General features: G+C 39.8%; 1 protein-coding gene across 5 annotated transcripts in view; it reads left to right on the top strand.

Moving 5' to 3' along the window:
* Positions 1-277: 277 nt before the first annotated feature.
* The window catches only part of KDM8 (lysine demethylase 8), a 29,281-nt gene continuing 7,730 nt past the window's right edge, over positions 278-21,828 (top strand). The window contains exons 1-6 of one of the 5 annotated variants that reach the window (XM_069064232.1): positions 278-406; positions 5,240-5,314; positions 5,409-5,960; positions 7,681-7,847; positions 15,125-15,257; positions 20,849-20,893. In XM_069064232.1, coding sequence (XP_068920333.1) covers positions 5,475-5,960; positions 7,681-7,847; positions 15,125-15,257; positions 20,849-20,893 — 831 coding nt within the window. In that variant the 5' untranslated portion in view covers positions 278-406; positions 5,240-5,314; positions 5,409-5,474. Of the gene's footprint in view, positions 471-5,239; positions 5,315-5,408; positions 5,961-7,680; positions 7,848-15,124; positions 15,258-20,848; positions 20,894-21,828 lie in introns of all 5 variants that reach the window. The other 4 variants (XM_069064235.1, XM_069064230.1, XM_069064248.1 and 1 more) reach the window with 4 other exon arrangements.

Here is a 21,828-nt window from a genome sequence, read left to right as displayed (position 1 = left end):
AAATTGGGAGCTAGAAGGGGTCTCAGAGGTCACCTAATCCAAGTACCTCATTTTACACATGGGGAAACTGAGTCCCCTGTGAATGATCTGCCCAAAGGTACCCACCTAACAGGTGGAAGAACTGGGACTTGAGCTCAGTCTGTATTTGATGAATTTACCACTCCAAAGTGGTGCCTTCCTCCGCAGAAATCTCTCACATTTCTTTCTCGCAGCCCCCTTTCTCCCCGCCTCTCCAGAAAATGCTCCTCCCTCTCCTGTGCGGGAGGGGTAGGCTCCGCGAGGCGATCGATCGCTCGGTATTCTGCTAGGAGCGTAGCCCTGAGACGCGCTCTGAGTGATCGGTACTTTCAGGTGGTTTTTGGCCAGAAGGACGAAGGAAGGACAGCACCGTAAGGCCAGGAACCGGGTGAGGAGGATACAGTGAGGGTATCGGAGAAAAGCGTAGGGGCCACAAACCCACGAGGCCACAGGTGAAAGTGTAAACTGTCAGGAAATTGTAGATTGCGATGCGTGCCCAATACCTAAGACAAGCTTTGGGAAGGCTGCGGGAGATGCTGCGCCTGCGCGGTAATGAGGCTGCGTTAGGCGGGTCTTCCTGCTGCACCTGCGCAGTGTCATTTAGGTGGGGGTTGGTACGCCTGCGCTGTGTTTGTTTGCGGTGGGGGCTAAAACGCATGCGCGGCTGGTCTGCTTCGCGTTGGGTCCGCCTCTCTTGCTTGCGTAGTCTAGTTGATTCCCTTAGTGGACCTGGGTCTCTTCGTGGGGCCTGAATCCCAGCCCTGCGAAGTCGTAGCTGTGTAGCCTTGGCCAAGTTCCTTCCCCTCTCCGGGCCAAAAAGAGGAGGCGCTGGAGTTGATGGAGAAGGGCCCCTCCCATTTTGTGGTCTCCCTGGTTCCCCAGCCCTCCTAGCAGCCCAGTCTCAGGGGCCTAGGAAATAACTATGTGCCCATAAATTGGAACTGCGACTACGCGAGCACCCCGCGGGGCCCCGGGTTCTTGGGGGATCGTGGTTTGCGAAGTGATTGTTGAAGTTTCAGGGGCAAGGGATGTTTCACTTGGAGAAAAGGAGACTTGGAGAGAACTGCCAAGTCAGCAAGCATTTATTCAGTGTTTACTGTGTGCTGGGTATACAAAAAAAGGGGAAAAATACCTTAGACTCAAGGATCTCACTGCCCAGTGAGGGAGACAACATGTAAACAGCTAGGTATAAGGCAACAAGTGAGATCAACAAAGGGGTTATTAGTCACTTACTGTATACCAGGTGTGCAGAGCTGCAAAGGAAAGGGGAGGGGGACCCATTCCCTGCCCACACGTGTGAAGATCATAGTCTGGAAGAGAAAACATAAACAACTAGGTACAAACAAGATACACTAAGTTGGAGATGTCTTGGAAGGAAGGACACCAAGATTAAGGGGAGTGGAAAAGTTTTCCTAAAGAAACTTCAAGTTTTTAAAGTCAGGACAGACCTTAAAAACGATGTGCTTGTCCAGACCGTCTTCGACCTAAGGAAAAGTTTGCAATAACTTTTAGCTTTTTTTTTCTTCTTCTTCTTTTTGGAGGGGAAGGTAGGGCAGTTGGGGTTAAGTGACTTACTCAAAGTCACACGGCTAGTTTTGTGTTAGGTGTCTTGAGGCAGGATTTGAACTCCTGACTCCAGGGCCAGTGTTCTATTCACTGTGGCGCCTAACTTCCTCAATGTTTAGCTTTTGAAAAATGGAATGGGCTGCCTTAAGATGTAGTGGGTTCCCTCTTCTTAGGCAACTTTAGATAAAGAATAGCTACCCACTTGTAAGGGGGATTTCTGTATATATTGGGCAAGATGGCCTCTTTCTGTGAATATCATTGTCTTCTGGCTCTGTCAAGTTGGGGAACCCCATCTCAGATGCTTAGAACACCCTTCATCCTCTTCTCAGTTTATTGACAATTGGATTCTCTTATTTTAAGTTCTGGACTCAGCCCCACATCCATGAATGAAGTCACTCCAGAAACCTTTCCCCTCAGCTAAAAGTGACCTCTCCCATTCATTAAAGCATCTTGCCCTTTGCTGTGGTCAGGTTTTACCCAGAATCATACTTATTTGTGAATAGTTTCCATCCCTTCAGTGTTACAGTAAGCTCCTTAAAAGCAAAGACTGCCTTGTTTCCATCTTTTTCTCTCTAGCACCTAAGTAATTGCCTTTAGCTCCCCCACTGCTCTAGGCCATATACTCTAGGTTTGGATGGATTCTGTCCCTGCATGGGCTTTTCTCCTTACCAAACTTTTCCAGAGTGTTGAAAGTCAGTGAAAAGAAAGGTGGAAAGGGAAGAATAGGATGAATGAATTAAGGAATATAAAAGCACTTGTTAAGTTCTTACTACAGTGTTTCCCCGATAATAAGACACTGTCTTATTAATTTTTTTGGACAGAAAAACACCAGAGGGCTTATTTTCAGGGGAGGGCTTATTTTAATGAACATTGACAGCAATTTTAATAAACAGGTAAATATGAACCAAAAAATGTACCTTTATTCAATAATGATCATGTCATCTTCTTCAACAACATCGTCATAAGTGTCCATACCCTGAATTCCATCCTGGATGTCTTGCGCCTCCATTTCCTTCAGAAGAAGTGGACCCAATCTGTCATGTCCAGCAATATAGCTCTCTTTCAATGAATATATCTTGTCCAGGTAACCTCGTAGTGCCTTGGCGACACAGCTGTCAGTAATTTTATCCCATGACTTCTTCACCCAAGTCACTACTTCTTGCAGACAGGGCTTCACAAAGTTTCCACGCTGATTTCTTTCCATTCTATTTTCAATGTAGTCATTGACTTCCATGCGCAAATGGACCTTGAATGGCTTCTTTATTGCAATATCAAGGGTCTGGAGATAGGCAGTCATTCCTGCAGGAATCATTACTTGATCTATTCTTCTCTCTGCAAGGAAGTTCTTTGTTTCTTTAGCGTGGTGAGTGCTGGCTGAATCCCAGACTATCAGACCTCTTTGGTTACCTCGCATAACAAGTGGCAGCATTAAATCAACCCACTTTCTTATAACGGCTTGTGTACACCAGGCTTTTTCGGTTTCAAGAACGTAAATGCCAGATACACGTTCAATCTTATCTTTCTTGCCCTTACTGATGATTAGAGGTGTGGCTTTCTTTCCATCCAAACGAATTGCCAGAACACAGGTGACCTGTGCACTTTGATAGCCAGTGGTGGGAATGTAGATTGACATTGCACCCCTGTGATGAATTGTTGTTTGAGATCCTTGTCCCATAAACACTGCAGTTTCATCCATAGCAATCATATTGCAGGTTTGGTACTTGGAAATGTCGATCCTATCAATAAAGGACTTGAATGTAAGTGCACATTTAATAACTTCAGCATCTTCCAGCTTAAACAGTGTTGTTGATCTTCTTAGGGACAGTTCATACCGTTGAAGGAAACCGTCCAACCATTGTTGTGATGCTTTGAATCCATCTGAGACCATTTCAAACTCTGGTGCCATTGAAAGGGCAAATGCTTGAATATCAGCCCTGCGCACAGCCAAGGCCTTTGCTCTCCTGTCAGCAATCCATTCACCAATGAGGATCTCCAAGTCAGGATATAAGGGCTGACGACCTGATCCAGATCTGCGCTTTTTCCCTTTTCCCTCATCCACCTGTTGATTGAGGTTATTATAATCTGCTCTCCATTTTCTGACCATTCGAAGATCCAAAAGTTTTTCTTTACAGAAAACTGCAAGATTCTTGCCATGTGACTTCTCTACAATTGCTTTCTTATACTCAACAGTATAGCTCTTCCTTTTTGTACTCATGTCTGGGGGTCAAAACAGACAGAATAATAAAATTATGACCATCAGTCCTTCTTTTCACTCCATCATGCCCCCTGAGTTCTTCTTTTTTCCTCCATCATGCCCTTTTTATCCTACATCATGCCCCCTCACTCCCGCTTACATACCAGGTTTTTATGTTGTCCTGCCTCAGCTCTCCTCCGCGGCACTGCTGTCAATGGCGCCAGCAAGCAAATCATTGGGGAAGAACAGGATGACGCGCTCCCTACTGCAGCTCTGATTGGATGCAGCTCGGAGCGCGGCGTGTGTTTCACGGGGAGGGGGTCGGGGGGGGAGGGACGGTGCATACAGAGGGTACCGTAATGTAGCTTGTAGCGCAGGGGATCACCTTCACTACAGTAGCAATCTCAATAGGGCTTATTTTCAGGGGAGGGCTTATTTTAGAGGAATCTTACACAGTAAGGGGAGGGCTTATTTTCGGGATAGGTCTTATTATCAGGGAAACATGGTATGTACAAAGCATTGTGTCAAGTGTTGGAGATACAGATAAAAAAGCAAGACAGTCCCAGTTCTCAAGGGATTCATGTTCTAATAGGGAGAGACAGCACTTTTGTGGTGGGTAATACGGTATAAGGAGTGTTACAAAACTCTAAAGGGAGCATGATAATAGCAGGTCATGTCCATGTACAGCTCTATAGTTCACAAAGTGCTTGCCTCACAACAACTTCATAAGAGAGCATAAGTGTTACACTCCCCATTTTACAAAGGAGAAAACAGACTTCTTCATGTTGCCACAGAGGACCAGAGCTCAACTTCAGAGAGAGAACTGTGAGACAGCATTAAACTTGGAATCCGAAGATCCAGGTTTGAGACCTGGTACCAACTGAAGGAACCCTGTATTTGAAACGAGGAAAACACTGTGTAAATAAATCACCATATAAACATGAACTATTATAATATAGTAAATGAATGCTAAAATTGCAAATCTTAGTAGAGAGAAGTGCTTTGTAGATAGATGTTAAGATGCTGTGTAAATGAAATCTGCAGTTGGTATTCTGGTAGGGAGTAGGCTGTCTATAGAATTCTGTGGCTCAGAATATTAGGACTCTTCGTGCCTTCTTTCTTGTCCACTGTTTGATTTCTTTCCTCTGTGCCAAACTATTAAATACAAATCATTTGTTTTCCTTTTCCTTTTGCCTTGGATTTGACAGACTCTAGATCCCAAGGTACTCTACAGTTCTTAATATGGAAACGATATGAGTTTCTATCTAGCTCCCATATAAAATGTAAAACTTAGAAATCTACCCCTTCTTGCAAACATCTGCCTCTTATCAATCCAGGAAATCTAAAGTCATTCTCCTGAATATCCCTTCGCCTAACTTCACTTCCAAATTGTGATGATCTGATGAAATACAATGACTGAGAATAAAATGTTTGGGGGTTTTTGTATTTCTCTATTTTTAGGTTTTCACAAGACAAATTGTAAGGATGAAAAGGTATTAAGTGCTTACTGGGTGCCAAGTTCTACACCAGGAAGAGGTCAGTCATAGTAAAGTTATAATGAAGACATTAGTTAGTGTGGAGAATGTTTTTTTTTTTTTATGGTTTATAAGTTTTCTTTGTTTCCTAACAGTAAATTCATGAAGATCGTTGCTGAGAACAAAGTCTACCAAGCAGACTCAGCCATCTTGTGGGTTATATGTCAGAAGCCAATCTTTCTGACAGTAAGATGTCAGCAACACATTCCCTCTCAGAAGAACTCAGGGCCTTGCTTCCCCAGGCTAAAGAGGGCTTCAAGCTAGAATTCAGTGAGAAGGTTGAAAAAAGTGTAGTAGTATTACTTCATCAAGCTAGAGAACTTTTCTATGAAGGAAAAAAGAATGAATGTCTGAAGACAAGTGAAATAATAAGAGATTACTCCTGGGAAAAACTTAATTCTGGAACTTGGAGGGATGTGGACAAAGAATGGAGACAAGTTTATTCTTATGGGTGTCTTTTGAAAGCTGTTTGTATGTGCTTTAAAACTGATGACATAGCAGAAGCAATCAGAGTCTGTGACATGGGTCTCTTGATGGGAGCAGCCATACTGGGGGACGTTCTGGTTAAAGTAGTCAATGTCCTTCAGAAGCATCTTCAACATGGGAAAAGACCTTCTGAAACCAGGATTGAGGAATTGAGCAAAAAGGTATTAGTTTGAGAGACTGTTACTGAATTACATGTAATAGATGCTAACGTAGTGGTTCCTAGAGACACAGAGTCCCAGATTCCTTCCAGGCTGAATGTCTGTGACCCACTGACCTGAGCTGTCCATGGTTGATGAACTATAGATTATGATGTTTTGAGGCAGACATTGATTTTGCAAATGGAACATTTCAGTCCATTTTCTTGGTTTATTTGCAATTTCTACAGCAGTAATTTTCCATTACTTTTTTTTATGTAGCATTTATGGTCTCAAAGAGAAACACCTCAGACACACTGTAGGAGTAAGTTGCAGCTGCTTTTAGTCCATTTTGTGCACCTCTTTATTGGTCAGCTAGCTGAATTATCACTCACTTTTCCTGTTACATCTGCTTCTATTTTGTTTCCTGTTGTTCAGTTTGTAATGAAAATTGCCACAAACTAACTTTTTCTGACTCATGGTTTGAGTACATGGGATTTTTTGAGATGCTTATATTATTGCCCCAGACATGTTACCATCTGTATCTTAAATGTGTTTTGCCAAAGAATACCTCCAGGCAGGGTTTTTGGGTTGTTTTAAATAAATCTAAGTTGTTTAAAAGTATCAGAATCAACCAGCTTACGTTATTTTCCTAACCCTCCATTAAAACTGTTGTAGGTATTGTACCCACATCTGATGATACTACTGCTTGATGGGTCTCAGTTAAAAAGTCAATTGTTCATTCAAAAAGTATTTTAAGTTCTGTGCTGTGAGAAACATGAGAGGAATGTACATGTTCCTGCCCTTAGGGAAAGACAGCAGAAATGAAAAAATTAAATAATAGCCTCAGTCAGAATATGACAAAGTGCTGAAGTGCATAGTATAGATTATAAGTGTAATAGGAATTCAAAGAAAGAAAACGTGAATATTGACTGGAGCAGTAAAAGAATTCAGCCATCATTTATAATTAATTGCCTTCTATGTTACTAGAACAATTCTAGGTGCTGAGGAAGGTACACTAAGAAATGGTTCCTGCTGTCAAGGAGCTCATATCTAGTGGTAGAAATGGGACTTGAAGGATAGATAAGGTAGTAGAATAATGAAAACTTACATTTATAACAACAGCAACAACACTGGGAGGTAGGTGCTGTTATTGTCCCCCTTTAACAAATGAAGAAACTGAAGCAAGCAGAAGTTAAGTGACTTGTTCAAGGTCACACAGCTAGGAAGTGTCTGAAGAATTTGTACACAAGTCTTCCTGACTCCAATGCTCTAACCACCAAACAACCTGGCTGCTCAGCAGAAAGAGTTAGAAAACCTAGGCTGGAATTCTGACTCTACTATTTACCTTTGTGACCTTGGGCATGTTAACTTCACTGGGCCTCATACTATGTATGTAAAATGAGGGAGTCTTAAAATCCTTTCCTAAATTCTGAGGCCTGTAGGAAGGCAGAAAGGACATGAGAAGGCATTAGAAACAGGAGCATAAGCAGAGAGATTGAGCTGATCCAAATGAAAGATGTATATCATAGAGGAAAATCCCTCCTTTTTAATGAACTTTTGATTCTGAATATTGTTTGTATCTCTGACCATTGGGAAAAAATGTAGGACATCTGAAATATGTATATCTTGGGAAGTTTGTATAGTAATTTCCCTTAGAAATTACCTTTTCTTTACCTTCATTGCTATGAAATAGGTACTTTCTAAAGTTTGTATGTTGTGACTTAAATTCTGTCTTTATATACAGAAAACCAAGAGTGACCATACATTGGCTCCAGCTGTGGAATTAGGAACTGCAGTTCCAATACTACAGTGCCCTTCACTTGAGTTTTTTAGGAAAAATTATTTGGTTCCACAAAAGCCTGTTATTTTGGAGGGGATTGCTAACCACTGGCCCTGCATGAAGAAATGGAGGTAAGTAGCAAAAGTAAGTAAATTGATGTAATTTTCCCCATTTTGTGCCTCCTAGGCAGGTTGATGAATCCTTAGTCTATATACCCAAACCCTAAAAGTCTCGAGAATTTATGTTTGTGATTAGAAAAACCATTTGGTCCTCTTATTCTATAACATAGGCTGCAAGATTATTTTAAAATTTTTCCCCCTCCCCATAGAAATATTTCTTGTAGATGTTTACATTTTAGATCTCCTTTATACTAACTCAGACATCTATTAGCACTTCACTGCTCTGGGCCTTAATTTCCCTAGAATTTCCTAGAAGAGAGATAATAGTACTTGCACAGAAGTGTTATGAGGAAAGTGCTTTGTCAACCTTAAAACAGTATAGAAACATGAGTTATTATCTTCGTTATTTTGAGGGACTTTATGGTACAGTAGAAAGAATTATTATCACCATAGAATGTCTAGCAACAGACTGAGTCTGCATACTGAAGACTAGCTTACCTAAGTATGGAGAAGTTTCTTACCTGTAAAGCAGCTACTTGGTGATGGATTCTTTGGCCATGGAAACCCATGGAACAAAGAAAAATACAAAATAGTCCTCCGTCCCCTGTGGTCCTCTTCAGCCTCTGCAGTGACAGTGGCACAGTAGCAGGGAAAAGGGTAGAGCATGCTAAGAATCACTTTTTAGACCATCTGTAAATATTAATTAAATATACTAAATGTGAGGTACTTGTCCAGTGACCAAAGGGTGGTCCTGCTGAAGGATCCAAATCATACACATTTTTATATGCTCTCTATAAATGGAATCAGAAGGATCAAATAAATTGCAACTAAATAGAGGAAGGCTTATAGTTATTCTTTGGAGGGGCAATAAAAGGAATTGCTGGAGTTGGTTTTATCTTATACCCAAAGGCAACAGGAAACATTTTTTCTTGGGATATTGATCATCTCATATTGCAGTACTCATGATAAGTATTTGCAAAGAAACTACCATAAAAATAATTATGCCTTACATACAGACATTATTATAGAGAACAGAAGTAGAAAAATTATGTGAAAAACTATAAGGATTTCCAAATTATATCAATATACACTTATATGACCACTAAAGTTATTGCTTCAACACAAAGATTAGAAAAATTGAGGTTAGTAAGAAATATGGTTCAGTGAGGAGTGAGAGAAGCCAAAGATTTACACACTACATAGAAACTTCATCACTTTATATCATGAACACTTCAAGAAATAAATTTATAGGTGCTGGACACAGCATCAAATAACATCTCAAAAAATGAAATTCATTTTATTTACAGACAGTAAAAGATTATCATTGTATGTTATTTTCCTTCCCTTTCTGGTGGGCCATCTCCCCACCTCCTACCTACTACTCACCCTGGAGACCCATACAGTCCTTGAGAATCATAGTACTACCCTGTGATTTGGACTTCCTTTGGAATAGAAATGAACTTGGGGTTTCTATATGTTTTGGGAATTTTTCCAAAAAAGGGAACTTAGCAGTAGGGCTGCTAGAGTTTCCTACCACAGTTAGGGACAAATACAGTCTTCCATACCTACAAAAAGAATTTGCATTTGCTAGGAGACAACTCTCTCTGCTTCCCATTGGGAATTTACAGTCTGAATAACTAGCTGATCGTTATCTCCTCTAACTGATAGAGATCCTGGTTTACTTCCTTCACATCCATTACTGCTACTCTGACTCCAGAGCTATGTACTTGCCTGTCTTCTTTCTGGAAGGCTAAATCTAGGAACTCTTGATGTCCAGGGATTCTTATTTCTCCACTGTTACAATATAGTTCCATCATCCTAATGGTTAGAGATAGAGGTCCCAGTTTGCTCTTCCAAACCATGGATTTGCATTTTGTAGCTTCCCTATCTCCAGTGCTAAATGTTTGATCCTCTTCTAAGAGAATGAGGCACTAATGTGTCTTAATGGATAAAGCACTCTACTTGGAGTCAGGAAGTCCTGAGTTTGAGTCCTGCCTTACACATTTACTAGCTGTGTGATCCAGAGCAAGTCACAAATCCTTTCTCTTGGCCTCAGCTTCCTTAGTTATAAAATGGAGATAATAGCACGTACCTTCCCATTTTCTCACTTATCTTCAGTCTTTCCCTGTCTTTCGGCTGCTTCCTTATTATCTACAGACATGCCAATGTTTTCCCCATCCTCAGAAAACCCTCACCTAATTCATCCATCTCTATTAGCTGTCACCCCCTATCTCTCCTCCCTTTTATGGCTAAATTTCCCTGAGAAGGCCCAACTATAATAGGTGCCTCCACTTTCCTCTCCCTCTCTCTCCTGTGGCTTCTGTCCTCATCCATAAACCAAAACTGCTCTGCAGAGTTACTGGTGATCTCTTAATTTACAAATCTCATGGGTATTTTTCAGTCTTCATCCTTGACCTTTCTGCAGTCCTTGACACTGTTAATCAGTATCAAACCTCTTCTCTTTGATACTTTCTTCTCTAGGTTTTCATGACACTACAAACTCCTGGTTCTCCTACCTGTCTGACTGTTCCATCTCAGCTTCCTTTGCTGGAGCTTCATCTAGGTAACACCTCCTAATTATGGGTGTCCTACAGGGCTCTGTCCTAGGACCTCTCCTCTTCTCCTGTACTATTTCACTAGGTGATCCCATCAGTTCCCATGGATTCAGTTACTATTTCTATGCTGATGATTCTCACATCTACTTATCCAGCTCTGCCCTTTCTTCTGACCTCTATCTCATATCTCCAACTGCCTTTTGGATACCTCTAGAGAACTGGATACTTTACAGACATCTTAAACTTAACATGTCCAAAATTGAGCTTGTTATCTTTCCCTTTATCCCTCCCCTCTTCATAACTGTGGAGAGCACACCATCCTCTCAGTCATCTAGACTCACAACCTAGGTGTCATGCTCAGCTCCTCATTCTCTCCCACCACCACCCCATATCCAATCTAGTGCCAAGGCTTGTTGGTTTTACTTTCATAACATATAACAATAATAATATAATGATAATATTTAGCATCTGTGTATAATGCCTACATTGTGCTAAGGACTATCTTTTTTGATCCTCATAGCAGCCCAGCAGGTGGTATTATTATTTTACCCTTGTATATTTCCTCCTCATCTCTGACAGTGCTACCACTTTGGTGGTGGTATTCAGTCATTTCAGTCCAACTCTTCAAAACCCCATCTTGGAGTTTTCTTGGCAAAGATACTGGAATGTCTGCCATTTTTCCTTCTCTAGCTCAAATTTTTTTTTTTTTTGCTTTTTGCAGGGCAATTGGGTTTAAGTGACTTGCCCAAGGTCACATGGCTATCTTGCTCATTTTTTACTGATGAAGAACTAAGGCAATTTGGGTTGTGACTTTCCTAGGGTCACACAGCTAGTAAGTGTCTGAGGCCAGATTTGAACACGTGAAGATGAGTCTTCCAAGCCCACTTCCACTGATTCCAAGCCCAGTGTTCTGTTTCTACTGTATCACCTAGCTACCTGGTACCCCTCTGGTACAGGCCCTCATAACTTCACCGCTAGACTATTACAATAGCCTCCTTGCCATAAATCTCTCCTACTCCAGTCCATCCTTCACTCAGCTCTGCAATTAATCTTCCTGAAGAGAAGAGTTGACCATGGCGCCCTGCTACTCGGTAAATTCCAATGGCTCCCCATTATCTCCAGGATCCAATATTAAGTCTTCCTTTTGGTTTTTAGAGCTTTTTATCACTTGCCTCTCCACCATCTTCCCTGTCTTCTTATACTTAACACACACACACACGCACACCCTGCTCTAAGCTCTAGGTCTGTTAGGATCACCAGTTGAGAGAAGGGAGGGTGGGTGGGTGGGGGCTAGTAGAACAGGACAGTGATTAAATTGAGTATTGAAGAAGTAAGGAATTCTCTAAGATGAAGGTGAGGAGGGAGTGCATTCTAGCTATGGGGGACATCAGAGACATAGACATGGGTGATGGAATGCTTTGTGTGAAAACCAGCAAGAAGGCCAGTTTGGCACTACTACGGAGTATAAGGAGAATAAAGTACAGTCAGGCTAGAAAGGTAGATTGGGGCCAAATTGTTATGGACTTTAAATATAAATGTAACCTTTCTATAGCAAATCATTTTTCAATGTACTAGGAAAGCTAGTAGTAGAGTGGGAAGATTACTGAATTCCAAGGGCTTGGGTTAGGATCCCAACTCTGCCACTTACTACGTATGTGACAGGTTTTTCTTCTCTAGGCCTCAGTTTCTTCATCTGTAAAAGGAAAAGGTTATATTAGAGGATCTCTGAAGGCTTTTCTAGGGCTAAATTCTGTGATCATATAAATCCTATGCTTCTCCATGGACAAATGGAAGCAAGGAACCCAGGATATAGAGGAAACAATCAATCAAAATTTATTAAGCATATATTACGTGCCAGGCATTGTGTTAAGCTCTGGAGATACAATAAGAGGCAAAAGAAAGTCCCTTAAGAAGCTTGCATTCCAGTGGGAGAGACAACATGCAAACAAATATATAAAAAGTGAGTAACTAAAAGAGGGAAAGAATCAAGAGGGTCTAGGGAAGGCTTTCTATGGAAGATGGAATTTTAGTTGAAACTTAAAGGAAGCCAGAGAGGTCAGTAGTCAGAGTTGAGGAGAGAGCATTCTAGGCCTGCTATGTATGCCAAACAGCCAGATAAAATACCCAGAGCTGAGAGATGGAATGTCTTCTTCATGGAACAGACAGGAGGCCAGTGTCACTGGGTCAAAGAGTACCCGAAGGTGAAAAAAACCGGAAAGGTAGAAGGGTACTAAGTTATGAAGGGCTTTGAAAGCCAAGCAAAAAAATTTGTATTTGTTCCTGGAGGCAGTAAGAAGCCACTAAAATTTATTGAATGGGTAGGGGTGACACAATGACATAATGACAAGTATAAACTGAAAGGGGCACAATTTATTTGAAACAGGGTAGGGGGAAGAGGGGACAGGCGTGGAGAAGAGGGGAATGGAGTTGTAAGGCATATAGGACATATCTATGGAATCTTATTGACTGGGGAATTCAGAGAAGTAAGAGATATGGTAAGGAATGTAAGATAATTTTGAGCTTATAGGATTATAAGCCCCTCAAGAGCAGAGACTATTTCTTATTTTTGTACCCCGTTCTCTAGTACATAGTAGGCACTTACCAAACATTTTTTGAATTGAGTAGAGGAAAAATATTATATGGTATGTATGCCAAATAAGTGATAGGGACAATGGGCACAACTACAGGGTTCAGAAAAGGCTTTATTTGAGGTGGCTTTGAAGGAAGGACAGATACTTACATAAACAAGAAAGTGAAGATAATTCAAGTGATGGGGAGCATCGTGAACATGAATAGGGCATATTCCAAGAAAGAATGAAGTGAACAGCTCGTGAAGATGAAACTAAAAGAAATGCCACCCCAAATTGTACAGTGATCCTGTTCGTAGAGTAAGGAAACCAAAGCACAGCATAACTCAGTGATTTCCTCATCACTAAGTGTTTTCTAAGAGTGAGAGCAAAACTGGGATCTTCATGGTCAGTCTTCTTGTTTCAGTATAAACAATATAAGTCTGCACCCTTACTTAATAATATACCCTGAAATCACTGTATCCACATATTTCTTCCTGATAACTTCTATCTACATCTTTATATTCAGAAAACATAAACTGAACAAAAAATGTGGCATGAGTTAAAGCCTTTTCCCAGGTCTTTCATCAAAAGACTGTGTAAGGATAAGACAAACTTGTCAAAAGTGTTGCAGATGTTGAAATAAAGCCCCTTATTTAGTTTCACTCCAACCTAATTAAAGAATGGTTAGTAGTGGTCACAGGTCTAGCCTCTTTCATTATATGGCTTTTTAACAAGTAGCTACTTAAAAAAAATGAATTTTCATGTGTCAAAGCATAGTCACATGGCTACTCCTTCTGTACACTTCTCCCCTCCAAGCCCAGGTGTCAGGTGTTTATTCTCAGCATAGCAGTCTACAGATTTTCAAGTGATGATTTTTAAAGGAACTAGCCCTTAAGGCATAACATTACGAATAACCATCAGATTAGGTCACTCTAGGAAAAGATTACCCTGTCCTAAGCAGGTTCAGAGAACTAGTAGTTAATAAAGAAAATATATGCTGAGGAAGAACTAAAATCTAAAAAGTTGGGTTGTCATATAGGAAGTTATTTCTATTACTGCTATAGGAATTTATAATAACTAATAATATAGCTTTATTGTTCAGTCGTTTTCAGTCATGTCCAACTCTCTGTGATCCCTCTTTGGGTTTGTCTTGACAAAGATACTGGAGTGGTTTGACATTTCCTTCTCCAATTCATTTTACAAATGAGGCAGTTGAGGCAAGCAGGGGTAAGTGGTTTGCCCAGAGTTACACAGCTAGTAAGTGTCTGAGGCTGGATTTAAACTTAGAAAGATGAGTCGTACTGATTCCAAGTCCAGTGCTCTATCCACTGCACCATCTTACTGCCCCACATAGCAATAGGGAATAAATAATCTAATACTTCAGTTAGGACTAGGTCAAGGACATTAGGTAATGACAATTATGACAATTAGGTAATGACAATGGTAAATATGAGAAAAGACAGTAAAAATTCTGTGTCAGTTGAAGTATACACATTACTGAAGAAGGAAGGTATGCTGAGGTCAGAGAAACAATACTCTCCTGCCAGTTGGGAGGATTAATGTCCTTGAATCGTACATGATAAAAACTTCCTTAGACTAATAAAGGTCTCCATTATCGTAACCCTGGCTATATTTGTGCCTTGAGCTTATATTTCCCCAGTCTTTTCCATCAAGATTGAAAGCAATAGGGGCAGCCAGGTAGCTCTTACAGCGAGTAAGAGCACCGGCCCCAGTGTTAGAATGACCTGGGGATCAGATACTTAGCACCACACCCAGAAATAACTGGCCGTGTAACCTTGAGCAAGTTACTTAACCCCAATTGCTTTAAAAAAGAAAAAAAAAAGATTGAAAGCAATAAGGGAAGTGACCAAGAAATTGAACAAAACTCTGCAAATATTTGCTTACCCAGGATCTAAGTGAAATTGGATTGGTCCTGGTAGAAATTATGTAGCATATTTAAAGAAAGATGAATAAATTTAGCTTCTTGGTTTGTATTATACTTTCATTGATATTTGTGTTGGGGGAACAGTGTAGAATATGGAAAACACTGGAAAAAGATTGGTAGGTAGGAAAATTTGTTAGACTGATGAAAGTCTTTGCTGGCCTAAAGATTTTTAGAAATAAACTCCAAGCTCATTATGTTATATGTATTTCTTTCTAATAGTGTGGATTATATTCGAGAAATAGCTGGCTGCCGTACTGTCCCAGTGGAAGTAGGGTCCAAGTACACTGATGAAGAATGGTCTCAAAGCCTCATGACTGTCAATGAGTTTATCAACAAATATATTATGAATAAGGTCTGTCCTTTTTTTTCTCTTAAGTGCTTATGAAAAAAATAAATATTTTTTGATGAGTGTTCCCATGCACTGAAACTTAAGAGACTTATGGGAATAGGACTATAAGTGCCACAGGCAGTCAACTTCATAGTCTCAGTGGGGTAGATTAGAGGTAAGCAATCAGACATACCAGGATATGGAAACTGGAACGTTTGGAAGTTTTGGGAACTGTGTGACCTCTTTCCTCCATAAAGGCCTCCTCTGATATTTACATCTTTATGCCATTGAGTTGCCCCTGGGTTCTTTAAGGCTTTGCCAGTAGAGCACAAGCTATGCCAGGTCCTACCATGTTAGAAAATTTTTGAGTGCAATCCCTGTAATAGACTGTATCTACCTTCCAGAGACAAGTATAGCTTAATATGGAGAGGCTCATAACCAATAGATGGATTATATGGAGATGAATTCTTTGACCATTGCAACCCATAATACAAGTAAAAATACAAAATGGCCTTCAATCCCATACAGACACCTATGTTTCTACAGTAATGGTGGCAGAATAAAACCAAAGGAGGCAGAGGATACTAAGAATCATAGTTTTTAGGCCATCTATAAACACTAACTTAGCTTCTGGTAGTCTAAATGTGAAATGCCTGTCCATGGAATCATATTAATCATTACACTCTCCTTATAAATAAAACCAGAAGGGGGCAGCCAGGTAGCACAGCGAGTAAGAGCACTGGCCCCAGTGTCGGGATGACCTGGGGATCGAATCCGGGCTCAGACACTTAGCACCCACCCAGAAACACCTGGCCGTGTAACTTTGAGCAAGTTACTTAACACCAATTTCTTAGGGGTGGCCAGGTGGTACAGTGAGTAAGAGCACCGGCCCCAGAGTCGGGATGACCTGGGATCGAATCTGGGCTCAGATACTTATTACCACACCCAGAAATAACTAGCCGTGTAACCTTGAGCGAGTTACTTAACACCAATTGCTTTAAAATAAATAAATGAAATAAAACCAGAAGACAGTAGGAAGTTACAGCTAAATGAAGAGATGGCTCACAGGTTCTCCTTGGAAAGGCAAATAAAGGAGCTCACTGAGTTTGCATTTGTGTATCCAAAAACAGTAAGTGACATTTCATGGGATATTTGGTTATCTTGTGTATGCTCATGATAATTATTTCCAAAAAGATCACTATGAAAATAATTATACCTAATGTCACTATTTCAGAAGATGAACAGCTAGAAAAAATAAGACCCTTTAAATTAAATCAACATATAATTTTCATACACACAGACTTTATTGGATAGGTGTTGAAAAATATGGGAGAAAATATGATTTCAAGAATAAGAGGAGTTCAAAATGTATATTCATCACAGAAGTCTCACACATATACTTCTTTGAGTAAAGAATTGAGAGGTGTTGGACATGGTGAGCACTGAATAATATCACACTCAAAAAATAAACTGGTTATATTTTAATTGGCAGGAAAGAACTTATAACAGTTTTAAGATCCCTTCCTGAATTAGCTGTCTTTATGAAGGGAGACTAGCTTGGGCTAGTGACAATCACTCTAAGGTTAACTTTCATTTACTTTCTTTATCTTGTGTATTGCCTCCCTTATTAAAACATAAGCTCCTTGAGGCTGAGTCAAGATGGCAGAGTAAGAGGAAGCAGTCTAGCCTTGTTCCTTACAGTTATCAGACCAAATTCTGATTGGGAAGGCCAGAAGGAAATCACAGGGAGTCACTTTTCCAACCCAGGATGGCCTAAAGAGACAATCATAGTGAGGTTTGTAGACACTGGGGATGGGTCTGGCTAGGAGTATGCATAGTGTGGAGCCTTCCAGCACATAGGTACTGCCTGAAAGAAAGTCAAGACAGGGCACCAAGGCAGGAAGAGATGCCAAGGGAGCCCCGAACTAGCACTGAGTGCAGAAATATATACTGTTTGGCAGTTCTGTTGCCTACTACCCTGTTCCAGGTCATAGATCCAGGGCAGAGAAAAGCAGTCTTAAGTGTTGACCGTAGCTGTGTGCTGATCAAGGAACAAATTCCAGAATCATAATTTTATGGCTTTGATCCCAGGAGATACAGAAGCTCACTGAAGAAAATAACTCCTTAAAAATTAGAATTGGCCAAATGAAAGCTAATGACTCCATGAGATGCCAAGAATTAATAAGGCAAAATCAAACATCTAAAAAGAGAAAATGTGAAGTATTTCATAGGAAAAACAACAGACTTGGAAACCAGATCAAGGAAAGATGCTTCAAGAATCAATGAACTAGGGGCAGCTAGGTGGCACAGTGAGTAAAATCGCCAGCCCTGAAGTCGGGAGATCCAGGATCGGTTCTGGCCTCAGATACTTAACACTCACACAAAAAAAACTGGCCGTGTAACCTTGAGCAAGTTACTTAACCCCAATTGCTTTAAAAAAAAAAAATCAGTGAACTACCTGAAAGCCATGAAAAATTTAAAAAGAACCTAATCATTATATTTCAAGAAATCATAAAAGAAAACTGCCCAATTATCTTGGAACTAGAGAGCAAAGTAGAAATTGAAAGAATCAGCTGGTCATCTTCTGAAAGAAACCCCAGAAGAGGTAGAGTAGCCAAAGTCTAGAACTCCAAAATCAAGGAAAAATATACTGCAAGCACCAAGAAGAAAGAATAAAAGTTATGAGGAGACACAGTCAGGCTTACACAAGTCACTAATTACCAGTCACTAATTCAAAGGACAGAAGAACTTGGAACATGATATTCCAGAAGGCAAAGGATATAGGCTTATAACCAAGAATCACCTACCCAGTAAAATTAAGTATAATCTTCAGGGCGGAAAAATGGATCTTTAATGAAACTAAGGACTTCTAGTGAAAAGACCAGAGCTAAGTAGAAAGTTTGAAATATAAACACAGGACTCGAGAAGAAAAAAAAAAAGTAAACATGAGTAGCAATCATACGGGACTAAAGAACAACTGTTTACATTTTTATATAGGAAGATGATAAATGTAGCCTCTCTTTACTCTATCATAATGGGGCATAGAGGGAATCAAATTATTCATAGAATCTGGGAATGATTCTGTTATGTTTTGATGGTCTCAAAAGGAAAATAGAAAGGATTAGAGAATAGGGAGAGATCAGCTCTCAGAAGAGTTCTTAGGGTTTCTGAAGGAGTGGGGGGAAGCTGCCAAAAGTATGAAGGAAAATATCTCTCAGTCCATACTATTAATTGTCTTCCCACCAAAATAAAAAATAAGGCTACCAGGAGCAAATCAATAATTCTTCATTTCCATACCTACTTTTCCTCCTACAAAAGATGTTTATGCAAATAATCTAAACATGCATTGAGCGGGGCAGCTAGGTGGCACAGTGAATAGAGCACTAGTCTTGGAGTCAGGAGAACCTGAGTTCAAACTTGACCTCAGACACATAACACAAAACTAGCCATGTGACCTTGGGCAAGTCACTTAACCCTGATTGCCCTAACTTTCCCCCTCCAAAAAGCCAAAAAAAAAAAAAAAACCAACATGCATTGAGGGCATATTTGTTGAAGATATTTTAAGGGAAAAGGTAGACTTTCACAAGCAGTATTTCAGAACATTATACAGTTGACTGAATTTTATAGATATCTTAATGTACTTATTAAGTTTGTTGATTACAAGTAAAAATTGTATTCAGTAAAGCAAAATGCCATTTTAAAGGCATTCCTCCAACTAGATGTGTAAAAACTATGCATGCATGTGTCAGAATTATACAAGATGTGTTAAAAGATATAACAACAGATAACCTTGTTTGATAGTCTTATTATTAATATAAAGCAGGGCTTAAAACAGGAAGCTGTAAGCTCACCAAAGTTGTTCAATTCAGAATAGAGTCCAAATTGAGAAGGAATTCCTATAGATAGTAAGGTCTTCCAGATATTCTTGTATGCAGGTGACATTGTCCTTAATTTATTAAGCTCTGGAACAGATAGTACTAACAGGATGGTGAATGGCTTTGATATCAGTCTGCATTTGATCTATTGAAATAATGGGGAATTTTTAGCCCAGAAAGATGACTTCAGAAAGACATGACAGCTATCTTCAAGTAAATAAAGGGCTGTCAGGTATAGTAAGATTAGACTACTTCTGCTAGGGTTCCCCACCCCAGAGCAGAACTAGGGTCAGTAGGTTGGTGTTGCAAAGAAGCAAATTTAGAGTTGCCATAAGGAAAAACTTCCAATAAATAGAGATATCCAAAAGTATAATGGGTTGCCTTGGGAAGTGGTAAATTCCCTTTCACTGCAAGTCTTCAACAAGTAAAGGCTAGATGACGATTTGGGTATGTTTTTAGAAAGGATTCTTATTTATGTAATGGGATACACTGAATGGCCACTGAGCTCCTTTCCAACTTGGTAAAATTTACCGGATTTGTGTTCTATTAGCATTAGCCTTCAAGAACCCAGAGCCATCAGCACACCATAATGAGACATCCAAGTAGGACTTCTGTTGAGGATATAGTTTATAATGTTTCCATATCTTACTCTTATCTTCCAAACAGGATCATCACTTCCAAGTGACTGTCAAGTAATATTTTTGTTGTTGTTGAGTTATTACAGTTGTGTCTGACTCTTTGTCAGACTCCATTTAGGGTTTTCTTGGCAAGGGTACTACAGTAGTTTACCATTTCCTTTTCCAGTCTACTTTACAGATGAGGAACTAAGGCAAGCAGAGTTAAGTGACTTGCTAGCTAGTAAGTATCCAGGCTAGATTTGCACTCATGAAGATGTCTTCCTGATTCCAGGCCCAGTTCTCATTCCACTCTTTCAGTATTCCAGAGGCATTGTTTGATATGGTAGAAAGAGCCCTGAATTTGATGTCAGGAAGACCTGGGTTCACCCAGTTCTTATACTAACTATATGACCTTGGATGAGTCATTTAACCTTAGTATCAGTTTCTTCATCTCTAAAATGTGAACAAGACTGCTTTATAGGCCTATTGTTGTAAAAAAAATTCATTCTAAACTTTAAAGTGATATATATGCAAATGTAAATTCATTCTTTTCACAGATTTTAGATCCCATGAATGCTAATTTAAAACACCAGTGCAAAAAATGAAAATTGATTTAGGAACATTAAGATCACTAATTTTTGTCACAAAAATATCAGAACTACCAGGATCAACCATGGTCTGAACTTGTGATTCTGTCTTTGACCTTATCACAAAGAGGTATATTGTGGGTGAACATGGTTATATTCCTTGATATTAAGCTTGGGACATGAAATTAAGTGAGTACTTCTATTAAAGTTTTTTTTTCCTAGAGCTTGAATGAAATAGCCATTTATATAATGCACTGATTGGGAGGACTAAAAAATGGCAGCTGCTGATTAGAAAGCAAACATAGTGCCATTAGGGTTCACTCCATTAAGGAGCTAACCCATCTTATGCTGTAACACCACCACCATCTTCCACCCCCATCCCCAGTAAAGGACATTCATTCCCAGAACAGTAAGTTATAGTCCAAATTGATAATTTAAAAAATAATAGCTTGATCACACAGTGTGATGTATAATATAGTCAAATTGATTTCTACATGTCACCATCCTCTCTCTTTGTTCTTCCTCCCTCAAAATAGCAGAATGACATTGGATACCTTGCTCAGCACCAATTATTTGATCAGGTAAGTATGGATTGCATTTCTTATTTCTGGATTCAAGTCTTGACTCTAAAACTTAACTCTTTGTGACCCTAGGCAAATCACTTAACCTCTCAGTGAATAGCTCACTCTCTAAATTGCAGAGCAGTTAATGAGCTGCACTAAGAGAAGTTTCCCCACAAGGGTATACTAATAAGATCACAGATCTAGTTTCTTAAAAAGCAACAATAATAATAATAAATATTATATGGTAAGTTCTAAGTGGATAGTACAGATAAGTGCCATTGGAGTTAAAGGAACACTGTAGGGTAGGTAGGGATGGCTTTCTGGAGCAGAACAGAACTAAAGTCTTGAAGGATAATTAGGTTCAAAAGGATAGGAGAAGGAAGTACATTCCCAATGAGCAGAACAGTGTGCAAAAGGAAAAAAAAGATAGCAAAAGACACATGCAAGATGTATTCATGAGCAGTGAGTAGACTAGTATGTTAAGAGAAATGATAGGAATTTGAACCATAGATAGATTTAAGCCAGGTCATAGATGCCTTGAAATTCCATGTGAACGAATCTGGACTTTAGTGCTATAGTTGCTGCAGATACCTTTTTGAACATGAGCTGTAGTTAGCAAGCAGTAGGCAACCAGTGAATTCTTTGGACAGGAGTATAACATGGTGAAAGTAGTGTTGAGGAAAGCTTAAATCTAGAAGGGACATCTAGAATGTATCTGTATGATAGGGATGCAGTAGAAACACCAGAATGTTAGAGCTACTTTTAGAGGGACTTTTGGGATTAGTTGGATCCATCCCCTCATCTGCAAAATGAGAGGCCTGACGGGGTAGGTGATTTATGTTTCCAAGGTCAAACATCTAGCGGATGTTATAAGCAGAGCTATAACCAGTAGCAAGATTGCCCGATTTCCAATCTTTGTGTTCACTATACCATATCTGTAAGTGGGGAGTTTC

The sequence above is a fragment of the Petaurus breviceps genome, unplaced genomic scaffold (assembly GCF_028583685.1).
Source record: "Petaurus breviceps papuanus isolate PSGF00001 unplaced genomic scaffold, PetGlider_PUasm1.0 138, whole genome shotgun sequence".
In the NCBI taxonomy this organism is placed as follows: Eukaryota; Metazoa; Chordata; class Mammalia; order Diprotodontia; family Petauridae; genus Petaurus; species Petaurus breviceps.
This window is presented reverse-complemented; position numbering and strand designations above follow the sequence as displayed.